Source organism: Gopherus flavomarginatus, chromosome 6 (assembly GCF_025201925.1).
Source record: "Gopherus flavomarginatus isolate rGopFla2 chromosome 6, rGopFla2.mat.asm, whole genome shotgun sequence".
In the NCBI taxonomy this organism is placed as follows: Eukaryota; Metazoa; Chordata; order Testudines; family Testudinidae; genus Gopherus; species Gopherus flavomarginatus.
The window spans coordinates 20989852-21013003 of record NC_066622.1 but is presented as its reverse complement, the minus strand read 5'-3'; the positions used below and the strand labels follow the sequence as shown (position 1 = coordinate 21013003).

General features: G+C 42.1%; 1 protein-coding gene across 4 annotated transcripts; it reads right to left on the bottom strand.

The window, feature by feature from the left end:
• Positions 1-1236: 1236 nt before the first annotated feature.
• Positions 1237-23037, bottom strand: XPC (XPC complex subunit, DNA damage recognition and repair factor). Of its 4 annotated transcripts, none has more exons than XM_050958366.1 (16): positions 21955-23037; positions 17296-17503; positions 16120-16238; positions 14412-14535; positions 13602-13686; positions 11947-12104; positions 11623-11743; positions 9824-9913; positions 8226-9119; positions 7571-7731; positions 7357-7438; positions 6724-6858; positions 5763-5932; positions 5273-5366; positions 4385-4474; positions 1237-2899 (listed from the first exon to the last, which is right to left on the bottom strand). In XM_050958366.1, the coding sequence occupies exons 1-16, from the start codon at positions 22067-22069 to the stop codon at positions 2687-2689; spliced, it is 2859 nt and encodes a 952-aa protein (XP_050814323.1). In that variant the 5' UTR covers positions 22070-23037; the 3' UTR covers positions 1237-2686. The 4 variants fall into 4 exon arrangements, with proteins under 4 accessions (XP_050814323.1, XP_050814325.1, XP_050814324.1 ...); XM_050958368.1 differs by lacking the exon at positions 21955-23037 and adding an exon at positions 21067-21921; XM_050958367.1 differs by lacking the exon at positions 21955-23037 and adding an exon at positions 21071-21921.
• Positions 23038-23152: the final 115 nt, after the last annotated feature.

Here is a 23152-nt window from a genome sequence, read left to right as displayed (position 1 = left end):
AAGATGCTGTAACCACAGCTGGTCTGAACTCTTCTGGAGACTGTTAAACACAGTGAGACATACAGCTTGTAGACAAATGAACCCATTGCTAAAACTACACTGAAGAAAAAGACAACTGTTTAATTGTAGATTTGCATTCAAATTTTTCACTATCAGGAGGCATGTTCATATTACCTGAATTACTAGTATCCATGGTAAGATACTTTATCTATACTAGCAACAGCATGGTGGAGTGGTTTAAGAGCACTAGAACTTGGAGAGAGGGTCTGTTTCCTAGTTTGCCACAGACTTGCTGTGAGGCCTTGAGCAAGTTGCTTAAACCTTGGCATACATTTCCTTATTTAACTGCAGCAACATTCCTTCCTCCACCACAACCCTTTGAAAGGCATTATACAATGGAACTAGAACTATGGTAATGGTTCTAGTTCCATTAGATTAAATATTTAGGGGCTTTGGGCTTAATTCTACAATCAGAACAATTTTAAGTACAGATCCCTAATAGCTTACTTTGTACACATAAATAACAAAGCACAACTCCATGTAATGGGAGGTGCATTTTCTTTGTAAGCAATATAGCCAGAATTGGTGTTTTCATTGCATATATACAACCAAGGTTTTTATAGTAATAACTACAGCAATAAAATTTCTTATGCTGGTTATACAGGATAGGAACCTCCACCAGTGACAGTCCAAAATTCAATCTACATGAAGCTCTGTTAGATCTAGGATATTAGTTGATCATGCAATGGATTCCAGAGTCATCTTCCATTTATGCCTAGCTGTCACTCCATTTCAGGGCTACTTAAATCAATGGAAAGACTCCCAAATTTCAGTGAGAGCTGGATTCTGGCCTTTACACTGAAAATGGTTCAGGGTATGAGCATGTCCTCATATGTATTTGCACAGGAGGACCCAGACCCTGAAGGGGCCTCTGGTAATTACTGCAGCATTGTCAAATCTTGCAATATGTAGAGTTTTTCTTGAAGCCTCATCTGCAGTCAAGTTACTACCTGAGAATCTCAGCATTTAAAAAAAAAGTTTAATATGAACCCTAAAAGCTCCAAGAGCAGAATGTAAAGAAACCTAAATTTATGTGTTTTGAACACTCAGGACTGGTGATACTGCTGATGTAATACAGAAGTGTGAGAACTAAGCTGCCTCAAGTCACTGCTTTTTTCCTTTAATTGTTCATTGGGAATACAGATAAGCGACCCATAGAAATAACAGGGACCAAGATTGATCTTTGCAAACACTTTATTTTTTTTCCAAAAATTCAGTATAAAAATATTTTTCTAAGTATACATAAGTACTAAAGCTTTTTTGTCTTGCATTTTTAACCTCTCCGCTAGGATTACAATTAGTTTGAGCTTGTGGCATAAGACAAGGAAGCAGCAGGCTCTTAACATTACTGTATTCCTCCCATAACTAGGAGTTCTCTTAAAGAGAAATTTAGGTCCATTTAGGCCCAACTATAGGTTTTCTAAAAATAATTAGTCTCTCATTTCATTTTTAAAAAAAATCCCATAAACAGTTTGCATGGATTTAGACATTCCTTTACAGTGCTGCAGAGAAAGTGAAACTTGTTATGTATAGAGAATGGGTAATAGTTTCAAAAGTGCCCCCAAGTCCCACTGACTTACTTCTGGCCATGGTGCTCTTGCAAATTTTGCCTCAAACTAAAAGTTCCTTGTCTGCTTTCGTTGTCCAAGCTATGCCATATGCAGACAGTCAACAAACATTAAGGGTGACAAGTTAGTTATTTTAGTTTAATGATACGGTGGTGACAATATAAAATTTTTTTAAAAAATGCAACATGGCAGTGTCCCAAATTATCTCAAGACTTTTCTCTCTAGAAAGGATTATGGAGGCAGGGAAAAGATCAAGGACTGGTAAGTAAAATAAGTCAAACTACGCTCAAGAAATCTGTCCTTTGCAGAACGTGTAAATATTAGGGATCTGCCAGGTTATGAGGTGCTACTTGATTCTTTACATTTCGCCCCTTGTGATGGACTACAAATGTGAATAAAATAATCTATTGCACTGCTGATTTGAAACAATATGGGTTAACTACCTATAGCGATAATAGGCCAATAACAGAGTACACAAGGGACTGACTCCTGGATAGCAGCTACACAAGCTTCTGTTTGTCAGTAAACAAGACTTGGGGGAAGGAGATTGTGAAAGTGATGCAGAAATAGGTATACTGCAGGGTGACAATACTTGTCAAAGGGGAAGAACAGCTGCAATGGGTCACTCGTCTCAGAAGGTATATGATATCGACAAGTCTGTTCCTCAAAAGACTCCACAAATAAAAAGGTTACCCATGACTCCAAAAGAAATGATAAATCCAGTTTCATCTTTTTAGAACTCTTAATGCTGGATCAGGGAGAAAGCTTGAGATTACACTATGGAGAGAGTCCATCTCTGACCACCAGAAATGCTTATACACTGGAGGGCTGAAAACACACACCGGCTGGTATGATCCTGTTGTGATGTGTTTACCTACTGCCACATCTGCTCTTTGCTCTAGCTATATAATTATGACTCATTCAATCCCAAGTAGGCAACTAGTAGAAAACAGCAAACATTTTCTAGCTCTGAAATTATTTACAAGATAGTTTTAAAGAAAGCACCTTTGTCCTTGCATCGGGGAGTTGAACGTAAAGGGTTTAGCACTCAGTTCTGGTCACAACTTCTCAAAGGGGAACAAGTGCGCTACTTCTCCTCTCATCTCACGCTTGCTTCTTCTGCCTTTTTTCTCTTTTCTTTCTTCATCCACTTGTCGATTCTGAGGCCAAGAAACAACCACATCTTCGGCTGGAGTCTCTGAACTTGGCTTCCCTTCTTCATCAGAAGAAAATCCAGCTCCTTTCTCCAGCATGGAGCTGGATGCCTCACTCTGGAAAAAATAAGCATGAATATTAGGGGCAGACATGCCAAACCCACAAAAAAACCCACAGAAATTGGATTTGTTTTTGGCTTAATTGGCTTGCGAGTTGCTTGTTGGCTAGTTTTTGGCTTGTCGCTTTTTTTTTTTTTTTTTTTGATCAGCTCCTAGCAAGGAGGGGGAGAGAGTCTGGGGTGCACAGCAGGCCCACTACAGTCTCACACTGCACCCTGGGGAGATCTAGTCACAGAATACTGGGGTTCTTAGGGATTGGCTTGTTTGGGTCTTGTTTTGAAATGGGATTAGCTTGGTTTTTGGCTTATTGTGAAAGTCTAGGTGCTTATTTACCACTTGAAAGCTGGCAACTGTGGTTAAGGGGTGTTTTTTTTTTTAAGAGTCCTTTTTTGTCATAATATATAGTCTCATCACCACAGAACATGCTGCTGTAGTTAGCAGGAGTGATCTATAACAGACAAGCGGTACATTTTATGTAATTCTCCACACAAAGCAGTATCAGTCCATGTCTTATACATGCAGCATTAATTCAAGTTCAGAAAGAATAATCACTAGTCAAGAGAGTGTAAGAAGAAACCAGCTTTAAAATCTGACTTATCACCAAGCATGAGGAAAAACATACTTAAGGACAGAATCATTTCACTTCATAACCCAAACCAACACAGGTCACTTTGCTCCTCTGAAAACTACGTGTGGTTTGGACTTAGAAATTCAAAATATGAAGTGGATATGTCAGAAAAATAGGGCCATAATACAAAAGCAGTTGCCTGGTTGTGGAGTGCTCATCTTATGTTAAATAGGGATGAGATTTCAACTGACATGATTGAGCTGAATTCTTGTTCAAACGCCAGTATGAGCTCCTATTCAAAGTTAGTGTGAGAAGAGGGGAAGAAAGCTTTGCATGAAGAGATTTTGGAAGTTCTCTGATGTACCAATTGAAAATTTAGGATTTTGGATATAAAGCAAGACAGGGTCAAACGCTGCTAAAGATTACATGCATCATCCGTCAAATGACTAAGCATGTAGTGACCTTGACCACCATCAGCAGTGTTGAGAGAGATGTAATTAGGCTGCATCAATAGAGAAGACAGCAATGGTGCTCAGTTAGCTTCATCTGTTATGACAAGCCCAGAAGTGTGTTCACGGGCTGCAATTAACATATGGAAAGGCCAAAGTGAGCACTAGACAAGTTACAATGTTAGGTATATTTTAAAATGAATTGACAAAACATTTAGTTGGGCTTCTTGGGCCCCCCCCACCTTTGACCATCACAAGGGTCAAATCCTGCTCACAATCATTTGAGCTGTCCCATGAGTAAGAAGAGATTGTAAGAACTGAGGGGGAAAAACCAGACTCAAGAATCCAGTGCAAATTCCACTACCACCATTTTCCTGACAGGTCTTAGCACTGCCTGGCAGGCAAATTCTGCCTTGGAAAACTCCTTAGTCCTTACTGGTAGCAGATATACACACGGATTCTTACCTTTCTGCAGTAGCGTTGCTTCAGTCTCTCTCTTATGAGAAGTCCTTTTGCCAGCAATTTCCAGTTCCCCAGTGCTCTCTTCTCTCTTTTCTATGTGCAATTGTTATTTCAAAAAAAGAAATCCTTAAAGTCAGGAATTCTGATATATTCAGAACCATACAAACACTCTTTGGTGTTTAAACAAAACGGAGAAATTCTGTATATTAATTGAAATGTATTGCATCACTCCTGAGCATTCAAGAGGCCTATTTACCAAACATTATATTTTAAGAGGTATCTGTTTGTACAGGAATCACTGTATTTATTCCATCATATAACTTTATACCATTTTACTCACTATCAGCACTGCAGCCAGTATGGCTTTTTGCAAAGTCACATCTCACAAGCCCAGCAGTGTCAGGATTGGTCAGTACTTGTATAGGAGGCCCCAAAAGAACATGTCAGTAGATGCTGCAGGATATGGGGCATTCGTCTCTGAGTCATGAATTGGGCACTTTTCTCAAAGTCAGTACTGAATCAATGCCCCACTAACCAGGACTGCTGGAAGGGCCATCATCTGGATTAAATACAACACTGATGTCATAGCCACTTATCATTTTTGAACGAGCAGGACTGCTGGCCCTCCTTCCCTGGCAAATTCCAACTTGGATAATTATACTGTGCCTAAAATTTAGCCCAGGATATGGACAGAGTAAAGTGCTTTGGGATCCAGCTGGACAAGTGGTTCTACTGAAATGTAAGATTGTGACCACTAAACATTTACATTGGCTCATCTCTGTGTTTAATGCTTGCATAGCCCCCACGTTTGACTGTTATTTTATATAACTGTAAGTGAAGGTGACTTATTGTTCAATATAAAAACAAAGGCCCTGTGAAAACAATTCTCACCTCCTTTTCCCTCTTTTCTATCTCTGCCTGCTCATTCTCCCAGGCTGCGATGAGCACCTCTTTGTATTCTTCACAGACTATGTAGCCATCAGTACTGGAAAGGAGAATACATTCACCTATCAGTTTGTGCACCCGCAAAACAGGCCAAGTGCTAGAGGAAGAAAGGAAGCCAGCCAATACATATCGATGCATCATAGACAGAAGACTACCGAGTATTGACAGAGAAAGCAGAATATCTCACATGACGCATCTGCAAGGGTGGTTTCCCTACTCTTTCAGAGCAAGAGCAGGCTGCTAATGGAAATGAAAGGACAGGCTGTTGAGCTGAATTCTGTGATGTCATGTGCCACAGCTTGCTCTGAGGTGTTCAGCCTCTACAGCAGCTGACAGTGAAAATGGCATGGTATCGCCCCTTAGCAAGGAGCACTCACCATACAGTTTACAAAATCCTCACAGGTCAAACAAACCAGAAAGCAGGCACATCACATACACTGGGTGCGAGTAGCCACCGTGAAAATCAAATCCAGTGATGGCTTGAACACAGTCAATGTCCAGTTTCCGTGCCACTCTATGCAGGTTGGGAAGCTTTAGCTGCACACAGCCTATTGGTAACATACAGGGCAGGAAGAGATACACGTTTCCATATTCATTCCGGGGAACCTGTTATTGAGAAATGAAAATAAAAAGTGAAGCTCATGCTCAGTCAGAAGATGAATGGAAATTTCTCCTCTTATTCAGAAATAGATACATTACAAGCGTCTGCTTAGTTATCCTTATTCTGAATGTCTGATTAGCGACACTCTGACAACAATTCTTTAATAGTCAGGACACAAGCCGTATTTTCAGACATTAGCCTACATTTTGCAACTACACTGACAACCCTGGTTTATGATTACCATCTGTGCTTCGTAACTAAGGGCTTGAAAATTAAAAACGAAAATTAACCCAGAATATGGTAGGGTGTGAATTTCAAGCGGATTAACTATTCCCAATTTTTCTCCATAGGTGGATGCTCTTACACCAGAACAAGAGTGCCTTATTCCAAATTAACTTAATTCACTTCCAAAGTTAATCAAGAGTAACTCTTTCTCCATAGGTGGATGCTCTTACACCAGAACAAGAGTGCCTTATTCCAAATTAACTTAATTCACTTCCAAAGTTAATCAAGAGTAACTCCCCATGTTTGCAAGCCCTGAATTGCAGGCACAGAATTCCATAATTATTTCCAATCATAAAAATGGAGGCCTACTTAAGATGGGACTAAAATTTGGGCAGTTAACCAACATAATCTACAAATCCCAGAACTTTGGGATCCAGAAGCTGCAGACTGATCTACCACTAACACAAAGATGCTCTAGAAAAATAAAGCCTGTCTTCATTCCAGATTTTTCATTCATATCACACACACACACACACACACACACACACCACCTCTCTTCCCTCCTGCCTACCCTTCCGTCGACTGCCACAGGAGGCTGGTACTCTTCCGTCTGCCACAGGCCAAACAGCCCCAAATCCTTTTTCTCCCTGTTTGAAGGCTCTGCCAGTCGTGCTTTCCTTGCCTGGTTGGAATATCCTTTCACCATCTGTGTAAACACAATGGCTGCATTTGTCACACTTTAGAAACAGACACTAATCTGGGATCTCAGATTTTATTTGGGAGACCGAAAGAGAAGGGTATGGGAGGAAAAGAGTGCTCTTTCTATAGCTTTGACATCTGTAACTTACAGCTTATGCTTGATGCACCTAGGCACGTTGTGAGCAAGTTGGGGCCAAATCTTCTAATTCAAGGAAGGATCCTGGAAGGCTCAGAACAGAATCTAACGAGTGCAGTTCTGCTAGGCAGGAGACCTCCAAACAGGGATGGTCCCTGAGAGTGTGAAGAGCACATAGTGGAGTTCTAGTCAGAGCTCGTGCATGGCTGGCTGATGGATCCACAGCAGCAGGGCAGCTCCTTGCAGCCTGGAGGGAAAGAATCCCCCCTACTACCTGCCAGTGCAAATCTTGTCTGTGCAAAAGGTATAAAAGCAAGGACTATTTATCCAGAGAGGGCAGTGCAATGACATCATTCCAAGCTCCCTTACCTTATAGGGCACTTCCCCAATTCTCACCACTCGAGCTTGCTTCAGCCAGGTGTCCCGGGAGTGCAGTGTGTGCACACAGTCTCTAAAGAGGCCAGAACAAAAGCAACTGTCTACACTCTTTCAATGGATTGCTAAAATACACAGAACTGTCTTGTTGATATTCAATTTAGCTACCTATATAATTTTTACGATATGACAAGCATGTATGTCTCACCTGGAATATACCGCTTCTCCTCTGCAGTATCCTATGATAGCAGCAGTCTCAGGGTAGATGGCCTCATATTTCAGGATATGCCTCTTCAATGCATAAAGAGGGTGATTTTTATAATCTCCAATGGCTGTCGGCAGCGGTTGGTCTTGAAGCTTAACTAGAAACTGCATGACCCATGCAAATAATAGTGAATTTAATAGTCTTTTACACCAGCATTTTACAAGAAGAAGAAACATTGTACTATAAACTTGATCCCCCCAAAATCAGAAACCCATATAAAAGCAGGTAATCCAAATGACCAAAGGCATCCCTGGTGTATCTCCTTTGGTGTTGATGGAATTACACCACAGATGAACTTGGTCCAAAGTGTTTAATGACAAGGGCAATGCTGTTCTATGCGACAAGTTACAAATGGGTCTGTCCTCTGCATTTGTTCTCTCCAGATTCTCTCCTAAACAGCCTCCATTTTATTTTATTTCTTGTAACTAACATATATACGTTCCCCTTAGTGACCCCAGATATAACACACACACATATGAATACAGCAAATATTCTGGCACCAAATCCCAGCATCCCTTCTCAGGGAGTTTCGCCAGACTCGGGATGTCAGGATTTGGCTCTTGGTATGAAATGACCTGAATGTCTGGTGCCCATTTACCTCCCTTTCTTCCTTCTTCTCTCTTTCCACAAAGGGGCTTCTATATGGTTCCAGCGTGTCTTCCCACCACTGGGGATCCACACGACATTTCCTTGTCGAAGTCATCCATGCTGGGTCGTACCTTTGTGTTATGTCCTTTACGTGCCCATTGCTGTCAATCCCCACAATATAGGAAACTGGCTTGGTGGCATATTTGAAACACAGAGAGGGCTGGCCAACGATGCCACGAACACAGTCCACACACACCCACCTGTCTTCCCGCTCAACAAAGATTTCCAACCACTGATCTGTGCCTGTCACTTTCACCACCTCCTGCTCCTCATCATCGTCACTAGAGATGATTTTGTTCCTCTTCCTGGGTGTATTAGAAGAGCCTGGAGAAGCTGCTTTTGACAGCAACTGCTCATTTCCACCTGACTTCTTGGGCCTGTTTGATTCCAAAGACCTGGTTTTCCTGCTGTTTTCAACTGCTATCCTTGCTTTGTGGGGCCCCGATGATCTCCTCTGCTTCTTAGAGACAGTTTCAAAATCCTCATCAGAGAAATTACTGTCCTCCTCCTCCAAAGCCTCAAAGTCAGAATCGCTGCCCTTGTCACTTCCACTCTCCTCTTTGTAAGACACTTTCAAGGTCACTCTTCGTCGGCAGTTGTTTCTGGGCATGTGTGCTCTTTCCTCTTCCCCCACGTTGCTTTCATCATCACTGGATTCCTTTTGTTCCTGGCAATCCTTGATCACCTTTGACTTACCTTTCCTTTTGGTTCCAGAGGTGTTTGATTCCTTGCAATCTCCTTCACTCTCTGTTAGAGTCTCCTGTTGTTTGGCTGCTTTGCAGGAGCTTTTTCTTGACGGAGCCTTAGGTTTTTTGGCAGAATGCTTCTTGCAGGAGCTCTTGCCCTGACAACAAACGAGACCATCTTGATTTTTCTAGAGCAAATAATGTTTGTTAGACAAACTCCGACTTCCACTAACTGGGCTAGGTGGAAGCAGAACAAAGCTTTGTGAGTACAGTACACTGCTGTTAATATGCAGGCTTTAGGGAACTATAAACCTACAGTCAAACAGCTGGAGAGGGCCATTTGGTGGGCTTCAAGAGGCTGTGCTCTGTGTTCCTAACCCCAGAGAAGGAAACACTGGCTAGATACATGAGGTGGCTGGCTTTAAAGGATCTGAGCTTGTTAATTAGTCTCCATCACAGATGTCAGAGATGGAAAAGACTTATTCAATCATTCAGTCCAACTCTAGTATTTCATCCAGCCTAGTTTTAAAAGTGGTGGAAGAAATTCTACAGCTTAAATCCTTGTCTCAATCGCACCAGTTCAACTTGAGGTGTGGCTTTAAACTGATTTAATTTATACTGGTGCAAAGGCTGTGTGGACACTCTTACTTAAGTTAGCTAAATCAGTTTAGCATCACACCTTAAGTTAAACCCTGGCAACTCTGCCCTAATACAGCTCATTGTCACGAAGATTTTTCTGACATTCAGCCTAATTTTTTCTTCTTCTTTAACATCATGTGACACCTAACGATCATCCTCTGGGCCAGAGTGTGGCCCCTAAAATAGTCAATTCTTTTTTTTCCACAATCCCAATGAACCCTACCTTTCCCGCTGGCTCTTTGAGGGGTATGGGTTGCAGAGACAGCACAAGCCGGCACAGCAACTGTAACGCTCGTAGAATAAGTAAAAATACCTATTTAAGAAAAAAGAAAAGACTTGAGGTTAGGGATGGGGACAGAGGGTTGGTTTTTTGTTTTTTTTAAAGTATGAACAGCCATCTTAAAACCACATTGGAGCCAGATTTTAACCCAAAAGTCAGTTTCATCCAGATCTTTCAATGTGTGCTGATAAAGATTCATTTCAATTACCTCTAGTACTTACATTGCGCCCATTACCACAACGTCTGAATGTCTCACAATATATGCATTTAATGTATTTATCCTCACAACATCCCCATGTTATAGATGAGGAACAGAGGCACAAAGAGGCTAAATGACTTGCCCAAGATTACAAAGGAAGTCTGTGGTGGAGCAGGGCCTTGCACCCTGTCCTCCCAAGTCCTAGTCTACTGCTCCAACACTGAACCATTCTTCCTCTCAGTTCCTCATTCCTGAGGTAAATGGAGCTAAAGAAGACAAAGTGGCATCTCTTTCAAGAATGGATTGACTAAATTATGTATGCTAACAAGATGTTACTATAAGAAACATCTGCCATTCATGTGGACACTGCAATGATAGTTTAGCAACTGTAACCTACTATTAGTGGTGACCCGCTGCCTGTTTTGTTATGTGGGAGTTCAGCAGAAATGGGGAAGAATAGATACATTCAAACCAGAAGCATTCAAACTTAGGCATGGTTCACTCTGTCTGTGCTCTTCTCCCGCCAATGTATGTAAGCATGATTCCTCAGTTCCTACCTAGATGTATATCTCCAGCCACAGCAAAGACATTCTACAACTAGACCAAGGCTGCAATTTCCCAGGTTTCCAAGGACCATGATGGACGTGTGGGCAGAATACCTGCAAAATGGCAGTTCACATGTTGCTCTCCCAAAGGATGGGAAACCTTCCCTCAATGTTCAGTTTTATGCTCATGAATTATTTTTCTTTAACCAGCAACCCCTATGTGAACTGGAAAGACATGACTCTAGTTTGCCCCCCTACCCCAGTTCCAAAGTCACAGGCTGACTTATTGCCAGATGCCTTAAAAAATAGTTGTCAGTTAAAGCCTTCAGGCTGCTCTAAATCACACCTGGCTGCCCTTGGCCTCAAGTGCTCATTCTGATTGCTCAGGATTGCCTCAATGCAGTGACATCTTGATCACAACTCTTTTTTCAGGTAAACCCCCTAAACTGGGGACCAAGAAGGGGCTGTGTGACCCCAGGAATTGCTTTACAAAAGAGGAGATAGTTAATCTGTCTTTGTAGTTGCTTTGCACTGCCAGAGCAGATTCAGGGGTAATGATTTTGTAGTTGCTTTGCACTGCCAGAGCAGACTCAGGGGTAATGATTTTGAACGAATGCACATACTTATCTGTGAAGCCACCAGCATCAGGACCAATTACACATTAACCCAGTTGGATATTGCCTAGAACAGAGGGCCAAAAATCACCAGGTCTTCAGTTGGGTATAGCTTAGAACCAGGGCCTAATCACAGCAGGACCCCAGTGAGTGCTTGTTCAGGTTATAAGGCACATATGTCATTCAAAGCACAGAGGCTATGTTTAAAACAGAAAAAAATAAAAGAGAAAGCTAAGGCCCAGAGATGATATATCAGTTTTCTTCAAATCCAGCTCCGCCTCTTGAACCTAACCTGCGACCTCTACAGCAGTAATACTGCCCCAGTGATCTGGCATCCAAACCCAGCAAGCAACCTCAGGAGCTTCCAGACTTCAAGTCACTCACATGGACCAACTCTTCATCATCTCTTGCAGCATAGATGGCAAAGCGCCTCTCTAAAGTGGACTGCAGGCTCTCTCGATCATCAACAGAGAGTTCAGTGTTGATAGTGAAGGTTGCAACAAACCTTGAAGAATGAAAAATTCACCTTAGTGTCCAGTTTCCTGAATGACTTCTTCATAGTTCACCCCTCCCTTAAAAAAAAAGGGGGGGGGCGGATTTTCCTCAAACTAGTATTTAACAAGATAAATCACTTGAGCTTGGGTGACTACACTCATCAACCTTGATCTCTCTCATATGAGAGAGCTGGATTACAAGGGAGGGTCTTACCATTTCACCAAGTTGGAGAGGTAGAGAACGTCTATACGACCTGCAGGCACTTTAGTGAAGCGGGTGGGGATGACGGAAAGGCCAATAGCCTGAAGATCTGGCTGACTGCAGACCCTGTTCCTATGGAAACCATTTGCTAGCAAACACAGTAGGTGAACCTGGAGGAGATAGAAAATAGGTTTTAAGATTGAAACAGCCAGTGTTTTTGGTATAGTTAATGACTTTACTCCTCTATCAACAGCCAAGGATAGGGCAAATACAAAGGCTCTTCAGCTAATACAAGCAGCCATATTAATTCAGGTGCAACACCATTACAGTTAACATACCAGCATGAATCTGACCCAATAGCTATATGAAGAAGGAGATGCCAAGATTCTCAAAGGAGTTGTGGCCACGTAAGCCAGAGGAGAACGTGGCCTTTTGTGACTACAATTTCTGTAGCCTCTACTGGAACAGCATAAATTTTGTCTTTCAAATTATCAGTTCTAAGATCTTTGTTTCAATTCCCTCTCCATGACACAATTAGGGAAGTGAAATAAGGATAGCTAAAATAGGAGGAGCAGATTTTAAACTATACCTGAAATTAATGCACAATGAAATGCCAGTTAAGTTCCCTTTTTGACAGACGTGTCCACCTACCATCTGGAAACACTGATGAGCTTTGTTTAAAACACTTCCCATCATTTGTTTTCTAGGACTAGGCACAAAACAGATAGAAAACCAACATTGTCTCTCTTCCCTTTTGAAAGAACTGTCATTGCTTCACCTGAGAGCAGAAGCAATATTCATCTCCAAAGACAATTTCAAAGTCAAAAACTAGTTCTTATTTTAAATACTTTTTATTGTACTGGATTTCCCACCCTTTTCCCATAGCCAGTACAGAAACAGAAGCTGGAAGGAGATCTGCCAATAACAAAACAATTGTAAAATCATGTACATATGCCTTCCTAATTTAACTCAATGTATCTAGGTACTTATCTGGCGACCCTCACCATATCTGTGCACTATACAATAATGGGTTTACTCTTGCAATACTCTAGTGAAGTAGGAAAGTCATATCCTTAGATCTAGCAATGGGAAACTGAGGCATAGAGGAAATCTGTGTCAAAACAGAAATTGAACCCAGATCTCCTCAGCCCCAGTGCCTTGAACACAAGGCCATCTTACCCTTCAGTGCTTCAGAAGAAGGTGATAAAGGCCCTGATTCTCAAAAGGTATTTAAGTACTTAACTCCCACTGATATAAATAGGAGTTAGGTGCCTAAATACCTTTGAGGATCTGGATCAAAATCCCTTTGGTGCTCATCAGTATCACCAGCCCCAAATGTGATGAATACTTTAACTCCATGGATATGACCAGGAATCACGCCAGTTCAGAAGCTAATCCTATACACACCACTGACATCGATTTTGTTCCTGAATTCCAGTAATCCAGATTCTCCAAGCAGCAGGGAATTCCATATGATGGTCAGAGAGAAACCTGTATGTGAATTTGATTGGAACTTGGCTTTCCTTTTAATTTCTAGGCATGTCCATGGATCATACAGATTAGAATTGGCTCTAAATGTCATTGTGCCTTTTCAATCACATACCACAACTGTTCCAAAGTCTTCATGATCTGTACCCACTCTGCTACATTGCTTCTGTGACCCTCACCTTATGTGTATCTTCATGAACTTCCTTGCTGAAGCGTTTCATCATTCTCCGGAGATAGGTCTCAAATTCGGCTTTCCTTTTCTCTCTGCAAAGTGTTATAAAATAAATGAATGCTGTAATGCCCTATGGACCTACCATTCCAGATTCCTGACCAGGACTCGGAATAATCAAATGTGTCAGAGAATCAATTCCAGGTTTTATACTAAGACCGGTGCATGCTTTGGGAGAATTCAGTCAATTCTATGCAACAGTTATGAGGTGCAGATGTGATTAAAAAACTGTGAGCTCTTCATACCTTACTACTGAGACTTAGTGCCTTAATTTAAAGAGCTGTCAGTGTAAAAAAAGGTACAGCAAACTAACAAAAAATACTTAGTACTTATTTAGCACTTTTCATTAACTAACTAACTACTCAACCCTCCCAATACCTATGTGAATTAGGAAAGAAAAATACAGCATACAGGTAACAAGATTCTACCTGTAACTAGGATTTATAGATCTATAAGACCAGATGTAAAATCTTAGCCTCGATACCCAAACTTGTGACAGGATATAAGAGGGCTGTTCCTAACTGAATTTACAGACAGGGTACTACTATATTAAAAAATCTTATGGAAATGGGAAAAGACAAAGAAGATATATGCCGGGGTGACCAACCTGTGGCTTCGGAGCCACATGGCTCTTCAGAAGTTAATATGTGGCTCCGTGTATAGGCACTGACTCTGGGGATGGAGCTACAGGTGCCAACTTTCCTGGCTCTCCTGCTCTACGCACTGGTCTATGCTGCCTCCCCTGTATAACTGATCTTACCTTCTCTCTCTTTTCTTTGCCTGCTCTGGAGTTTCAATTTCTATCTCAACTGGTTTGCTGGGCAACACCAGTGCAGGAAGGGCAGCAGCTTCTCCTGATTTATCCAGGACAGGATCTTCGAGTTCTGGAAATGTAAAATTAAAATTAACACCCATGGAATCAATGGCCCTGGGGAGTCTCTCCTCTCTAATTCATCTGTTCAAACGCCGCCAAAGTTGGACTGCCAAAAGTCGCTGCCATTTGGTGTCTTTTCAGTAACCTATGTTAAATGATCGGATATTCTGTATCTAAGGTATTCACGGAATGCCAATCACTTTAGTATCAAGGTATTGACTCAGTCCAGTTTCTAGAAGACAGGTCTCCCTTTCACTATACTACCATCACAATCAACCCCCTCTATCAGAAAGTCCATAGAACAAATAATTACTTTAAAATTGGGTTGAGGAACATTGGTGGAGCAGCATAAGGGAAGCTTTGCATTGCTACGGGCCGTGCTAGGTTTGTTGTGGGGACACAGCACTTGGGTTTCAGATCTGTCTCTATGGCACCTTACAAGTACACTACCTTTAGACAGTTATTTGTAGAATAATCTTCATTAATATTTTTGTGGACTAGATGCTCCACATTAGGTGGGAGCTGAAAATGCAGCCTTCTCTACAGCACTGCAGCCCTATTTAAAGTAACACTTTCTGGGACTCTACCATGCGTCCTGTGGTAGAGAGATATTATTACGTATTGTAACAATGTTAAAATTCTACCATAGCCTTGGTATTCTCAGCTTCACCCTCCAGCTTTTGGAGCTCCTCTTCCCTTGGTGCCTTAGTCTTAGTGAAAGATTTAGCCTGAATGTATCAGTTCAAAAGGACTGGAAAGACTCAGGAGTGTTTTTAAGTACAGAGTTCACTTCAGTAGGCATACATTTACAGCTACAATACAATTCTGGTTTTCACAGCCTGGTTTGATGGCCAGCTAAATGGTATCTGACTGAATGACTTAACTTGCCCAGTCCCCATCTCTAGGAAATCACAGTCTGATTCTTCTGTTGGACTAATTCTAAGCTTCTCTCAGGCTAAGGTGATATTTCATATTTACAAATAGTTCAGGAATTGCCACGTATCGGGTAGCAGCATTGCTACACATGTTAATAGGTATCAGGTGCATAAAATGCAGAGCTGTTCTGCTCACGGACACTGGCAGCCAAACTAGGTGGGTCTTAGTAACACCAACTAACATACATATAAGGGTCCCTAGTGAGGCAGACTGAATGAGGGGCAGGATAGAGAGGTTCTGCAGGAAGGAATCCTAAACTCAGGGGCAAATGCTAGGAACCTTGTATTATTTAAGTAAGCAGTAAAGGAAATTCCAGAAAAGGGGTATAGCTGCTCTTTTAGCCACTGCTTGTGCAAGAATAACATGAGGCTAAAATGCCCCCTGCTGGTAAGTATATTAATTTTAGTTTGGACCCATCTTTAAAGACTCATGAATACTGGGATGTTCAAAATCTTGATCTGTATATTAGATTAGATTCTTTATAAATATTTATATGAGATTCAATTAAAAAAATCTATAGCTGTAATAGTGACTGTAGAAACTATCTGAATCCAAGACAGATGTTGCATCAGAATCAAATAAATCATTACCAAGAACAACAGTATATGACACTATTTAGAGCACAATAGTTGATAAGGCCACTGTAAAAGGCTGTTACCTTCCACATCCTCCCACTCATCCTCACTTCCATCATCATCATCATCTTCATTCATTTCTTTTTTAATAGTTGACTGTCTCTTCAAAGTCATCTCCTTCTGAGAGGGGCTCGATAAAGCGCTATAAAGATTACAAAAGACAACAAAAAAAGGCTATAAGAGTGTGTAGTTTGTTTAAAAATTGGAGGAAAACAATATTAAAATAATAGAAAAACAAATACAATGTATCTGTATTAAAAATAACATCTGCAAAGCCTTAAAATATTTGACAAAGCAAAGCACAAATGCAAAGAATGTATTTGTACTTGTAAAGTAAAACATCTTTGCCATAAATAGAGGGAGAACAGTAAATATGCAGAAATATTCTTCCCAGTGCAGTGTGTAATGTTAGGTCCCCATCTTGTAAGGATCTTCATGGAGATGGATATCTGCACCCTCAAAAGGACCCAGGGAAATCAATGGGACTCTACATAGATGCAGAGATTCTGTCTCCATATAACATTCTGCAGGACCAGGGCCTTACAGAATTCATGCATTGAACTGTTAATCTTGCTGAAGCCTCATCAGTATAAGAAGAATAGGAATTAGAACTGTGTCTGTTTTGCTATTTTAGTAAATTTTGTTCAGGTTGGCTAGTGAAACAAGATCGATCAGTTTCATTTCCTGCTATTAGTCCATACAAAAGCTTTGTATTAAAAAATGTCAATAAAATGTCATAGAATCAAAGAAGTGTAGGACTGGAAGGGACCTCAATAGGTCATCTAGTCCAGTCCCCTGCACAGAAGGCAGGATTATTACTTCCTCTGTTGCAATTTAAGCCCATTTCTTCTTGTCATAGGGTTACATTCCTCCTCCCTACCCTCATTTAAAAGACAGACAAACCTGAATTTTCGGCCTAAATTACTTCACAACTTCCATATAAAATTACAATTATTTGTATTAAAACTTGGAAATGTCTCAAATATTAGCTTTCCACCTAGAATGAATTTCAACGGCCTGATTCTGCAAACTACCATGCACCAAAATAATTATGCTCAAGTGCATATTGGAACTATGAGGTTATTAGTGTGAGTAAAGGAACTTGTGTGTACATGCAAGATCAGGCTCTAACTAAACACATTTAAAAGTGAATACAATATTGTTCCAGACTGTTAAGCTGATGCTGTAGATTAACTTACCTGCACATTTCCCCTTTGTTATGATTCCCTTTGTTTTTTACAGCTGTGTTATTTTCCTCCTTCGCAACTGATTTTGCTCCTTTTTGCCTTGAAGATCTACCTGGTGGGCTATGAACTTCAGAGTCACGATCTCCTTTCTTCTTATTATTTCCACTAGGAACTTTTGAAAGATTCTTCTTCATACTGGGCTTTTCCTCTTCAAAATCATCTGAAATGGATTAGAGGGGAAAAATATATGTCAAAGAGCAAAATCCTAGCTACAGGACAGAGTAATAAAACTCCCAACAACTTCTAGGGAGCCAGCATATCACTCACAAGCTGAAAGGAAAAATGAAGGCTTAAAATGAACATACTGCCTATGAGAATATTTTCATAACAAATGTGAAGTGTTTACCAAAAAGTGCATTTGAAGCAAAACCATCAGGGAAATATAGCAGCCCAATATACACAAGATATACAATAGCTGCCCTTACCTATGATGGTGGATGAAAAACAAATATTGTACTCACCTATTGCAAAAGGCTTTTTTCCCCAGACAAGTGGAATTTTGCAAGACTGATTTAAAGCACCTCTTTTCTGAAGATTCTCCCATAACAATAGCAAGACGCTTTCCTCATCACACCTGGGTGAAACAACAGTGCCCACTGTGATGGGTGCATTATGCACATATGAGATTGGATTGATGGGCACAATCCCCTCATGCAATGTACCAAGTTTTTCTCCTTTTTTAGAATATGGCATGGTTCCACAGAATTTATTTTATTTGGTAGCCAGTATATAGGAATAGTTATGTCATATCTATAAGAGGTTTCCAAAGCCACTCTATGTAAGGAAAAAAAATGCCAGTTACCTAATCCCTTATGAGTTATTCCATGTTTCAGGGAGGCTGCTGGTGTCCAAATGACATACACACTGTTCCTGAAAACACTCCATTACTCTACTCATGCATGTAGCCCCTCTGAAGTAAATGCATAAATAATAGGGCTATTTGCATGAAGTCACTTACTGCTTAACTGTTTGCAGGATCAGGCCCACAGATCAATGTATTCTGGGTCAGTATGTTAGGGGGCTTATTCCTTCACTCTCTCACTTCCCTGGTCCTTCTCACATGAACAGAGAGAAACAAAACCCGAAGTCCAAAGGCACAAACAATTCAATGTTTATTGGGGTGAACTTCCAGCAAGCATGATTCCAGTTTCCTTACTTAGTGTCCCCCTTCCCAGCTCTGACACCACAGAGCCTTGCTGGTGTCCCTGTTCCTGTTCCCATCCCCTGTTCCCATTCCCCCTTTAGTAAAACATGATCCCAATTCCCCCATCCCCAGTCCCTGTTCCCATTCCCCCCCCACACTTCCGGATTGACTGCAGACTATATAGTAAAACGTGATTGGTTAAGGTATTGCTAAGCAGAATTCATTTTACTGAAATTTAACTAACCAATCCTAACATATTGTAACATCGTTATTTAACCAATTATATTTCACCACCTTCATTGGTTTACACCCACCAAAATTAATTATACAGGAGACAGGAACAATTACAGAACCAGACAGAAACCATGCAAATAAACATGCAGAAGAACATAGAAGTGAGGATTTCACAACTACATCTATACAGACATAAGGGTTTTCCAGCTGTGTCTATTGATAAGTGAGTTCTTGCCAGACAGGATGCTATCTTCTACGCTCTTCCCTTTCTCTGGAGGTGATAGGAATATCAAGACAGGATTGTATTCCTCATAGCCCAACAGCACCTTATTTCAATGTGACTAGTTTGGAATGTGAGGATGTGACCATACACTTCCCAGCTTATGGCTGCCTAACTACATCTTAGCTGACAGCCTTAGCCTGTCACAGTAAGAGAAGGCCATTCCACAGACAGTGATCTTTGATTCTTCCTTTTATATCTCTATAACTAGCTAAGTGATAAGAATACACCTACATTCTTAAAGTATAGGCCTTTGCAGACAGGCCTGAATATCTATTTCCTAACACAGTATAGCAGAGAAACACCAGTCAATGTAATTTTGAAGGAGCTGATTTTTTTCCCCAACGCTGTTTATAATAATTTACTCGCTGAATATTCCTCTGCCTGTAGCTGTCTTTGTAATGATGCCACTTTGAAGAAAGCTTTGAAGGTCACTTTTAAGATCATTTGCATGTGTAGAGCTAGCTGCAGGATTAGGACCTACATTTTTATTTCCTAATAAGTAGAGATTATCTGTTATAAAATTACAGCTTCTGGAAGTCTGAAAGAAGCAAGAAAACTAGAGAGATCTCTGTTAACTCTGCTTATCAATTTTACTGAAACAAGCTTTCTTATTTCAAGTCAGTTCACATACGACCAAGCAATTGCAAACCAGTGCAATTGTAAATATATATCAGAAGCAGAGTTGCCAACTCTTATGATTTTATTGCAAGTCTTGCAGTATCTGCTGTTCAAGGCACTGCAGAACTCACAACACCAGGGGGAGGAGGAGAGCTAAGGTACCAGCTTTGCACCCTCTTCATACTGGACTGCTATGGAAGCTAGAACGACTCCCAGCATAACATAGGCAGCCAAGCAAAACTTGAAAATGTGACCTAAATGTACGATAAGTAATAAACAACAACAACACTTCAGAAGGCAAACAAGAAGACTTTATGTTTTTACAGTCTTGTGATTTTTAAGCCAATACCATGCATTCTGGGGGCCTGAGTCATGGGTTTGAACATCTGGGATTGGCAATACTGCAATGGTTGGTGGGCATCCACAATGGACCCAATTCTGAGACCAGTAATACTGGCTCAAATTCAATAAAATTTTTAAAAAGCAACCTTGAGAGAAAATTTACTGAGGAGAAAGGCCTTTGTACTTTAAACATTCCATTTAAAAAAAAACAAACAAAGGCCCCAATCCTGTGAACTGCTCTGTGACACCACACTCCTGGGCCCACAGAGTAGCCTCCTGTCTTTAACAGGGTTTTACATAGGCACCAGGGTCCAATAATATTCTATCAAGGCCTACACCAATTCCAAAACCATTATTTCTTAAACGGTGATTTTATGAGAGGCCTGATTTTTTGAGGCTCTCTGGGTATCTTCAACTCTCACTGAACAGGAGTTACAGGTGCTGAGCACTTTGCAGGACCAAATCCAGTATGTTGTACAGAGCAGTCACAGAAAAGCAGGACACTAAGGACACTACTCTGAAAATTTAGGGTCTCTCTCACAAGTTAATGAATGATACAGATTGCTTGGAACTCTCACCACATCATCTTCTACACCAGTGGTTCTCAGACTATTGTATTGGTGACCCCTTTCACATAGCAAACCTCTGAGTGTGACCCCACCCCATATAAATTAAAAACACTTGTTTATATATTTAACACCATTATAAATGCTGGAGGCAAAGCGGAGTTTGGGGTGGAGGCTGACAGCTCGCAACCCCCCTTGTAATAACCTCGCGACCCCGAGTGGTCCCAACCCCCAGTTTGAGAATCCCTGTTCTACACCTATGTGAAATCCAGAGAGAAATAGTACGCACGGAAGATGTGGTAAAGGAACAGAAGATACCATACTATAATATTAAGTATGAGCCTGAGTGTTGGATGCACAAGAAATATAGGATCAGGCCTTAAGAGTTTATAGTGTTTCTTTCAGTTAGCCTTATCCACAAGCAGATGTACACTCAATCAAGTTCTACTATTATTTGCATTAAGAATGGTCTGAATTCCATGCTTATATTTTACACAGAGGATAATGCCCTAAAGATCTGTTGAAATGACACGCACTTACTAAAACCACAAGCTGCAATCCACCCTAGAACTTTTCATTCTTCTTAGTTGCACCTGCCAGACCAATTCATTTGATCCTGCCCTCGTTCATTGTGACAAAGGTTTAGACATCTTGGATTCTCTACAGACAGCACTAAGAACTTCACTCAGTTCTAGAGAGAAAACTATCTTGCTTATGTAACATCTGTACAATTTAAATGAGGCATACAAAAAAAGTTAAATCGGTCATGATCACATGATTACATATTGCATAAGGGACAACATATCAGCAGATGGAGTTAAACACTAACACTATACTATTTAGTGGCTATGAAAAGAAATTGTGTTTTTAAAGGGGGTATATCTGCTGTTTAATATTCCAAATGCTCTATTAAGCTCTAAACTGAAAACAGAGACAAAAACAATTCTAAATAAACCTTTTTTTTTTTAAAGGTTTAAACTCCTATAAAAACCCTGTAGGAAAACTGAAGTCACAGAATGAATGCAGCCAGAAATAAACACTAAGGGGGAAATTTGGTTTGTTCTTCACAATCTAATTAGAAATGCACTTTGGACAGCAGGCCAGAGGCTTGCAAAAACGACAACATTTAAATGAGGGGAAAGTCCAAAAAATCAAGTAAGATTTTGAATGTCCTATGGAAATATGGTACCAAAAAATCCTTCATCAGCACAGACGAATCATTTAAAAGTCATTTTTAAAGTAATTCCAAAGGAGCATGTTGGTGGAAGGGGAAATCTCGCTGACCCCCTCCAAATGAATCTCCGTCCCCCAGCCTGCAATCAGGTGACAGGGGCTGCTTCTCCTTGATTTTATATTCTCCGTGATGCTTATGCAACTGCTTGCAACAGACGCTGGCGCAAGAAAGAGTCTATTTCTACACTCACCGTCTGATTCTCGCCTGTGAGTTTGGGGGGCCCTGGTGGCTGCTGCAGCAGGCTCTCCCTTGAACTTCTTGCTGGCAGCCTTTCGCTGCAGGGAACCTTTGCGCTTCCTGCCCATGCTGTTTCCTCTTCAAAGCTGCGTCTGTCAAGGGACCCAACCAGAGACTGGCGGGGGGCACAAAGTAAACACGGCGGAGATGAATGCAGCCCCCCTCCTTTGGCAAGGCCTTTGCACGCTTGCGTACACCCTGTGGCCTCCCGTAGCTCCAGCAAAGCCCAGGGGAGGCTGGGCTTACACAGCCGGCTCCAACCTCTGTTCTCTCCTCCCCTTCTACCTGACGTCTCTTCCGTCTCGGCCGGGTGGGCTGCAGCCCGCAAGGGCGGGAGATGGCGGCGCCGGTCACATCGCCTTTGTGCAGAGCTGCCTGGGGCAGGATCACGGGGCTGCAGTTGTTCTGCGCGGGGCGCTGCACAGGCCTGTCGGATGGGGCTCACTAACGGCCCCTTCTTGGCAGAGGTTGTGTCCGCTCTGCCCCAGTCCCAGGAACCCGTGCTCCAGGCTGGGCCAACGCCGTGTCCCCATGACGTGCCCCCCGGGACGGGAGTGACTGCGGACAGCGGCTGGAGCGCTACACCGGTCACACGTGCCAGTTACTTGTCGCCACTCAGCTTACAGCCCCCGGGCTGCCTGGCACTAACCCGTCCTGTGCTACCGCCACGCCCCGTGCGCCTGCCTGGGGGCAACGCTGCTGAAGCACCTGGCCCGGTCCCCGTGGGGCAGACAGGCCTTGGGCGGACCCACGCTGGCCATTAGACAGTAATTCCAAAGGAGCCTGTGGGTACGGCCGGGCAGTGCCTCAGTTTGCCCATCTGTAACGTGGGTCTTCGCCACGCCCTTCGCGAGCCAGCGCTCATCCTACCCATTCCCCTGTCCCGGGGGGGGGGGAGCTGGGCCACGCCCACTGCCCGGCCCTGCTCACACAGCGTCTAGGGCAGAACAAAGGGTGATGGGGAGAGGCACCTAGAACAGCCCAGGCCACCCCTAGCTCCTCTCTCCACCACCCCCGCCTGCCTATGGAGCACCCCGAGCGCCGGCTCCGCCCCTCCCGCCAAGCCCCGCCTCTGCCGGCCTGGCCCGACGAACAGCGCAACTGCCACTCTAGCCTCGCTTGGAGACCGCGCCACGCCTCCGCCCCTACGC

What these genes read in the sequence shown, in the direction of transcription:
- XPC (XM_050958366.1), bottom strand. Translation starts at nt 22,069, where the DNA reads ATGGGCAGGAAGCGCAAAGGTTCCCTGCAGCGAAAGGCTGCCAGCAAG. An exon ending in TGAGTGGGAGGATGTGGAAG is followed by an intron (nt 14,536 to 16,119) that starts GTAACAGCCTTT and finishes TTACATTTCCAG; the next exon opens with AACTCGAAGATCCTGTCCTG. An exon ending in TTCATGAAGATACACATAAG is followed by an intron (nt 12,105 to 13,601) that starts GTGAGGGTCACA and finishes TATCTCCTCCAG; the next exon opens with GTTCACCTACTGTGTTTGCT.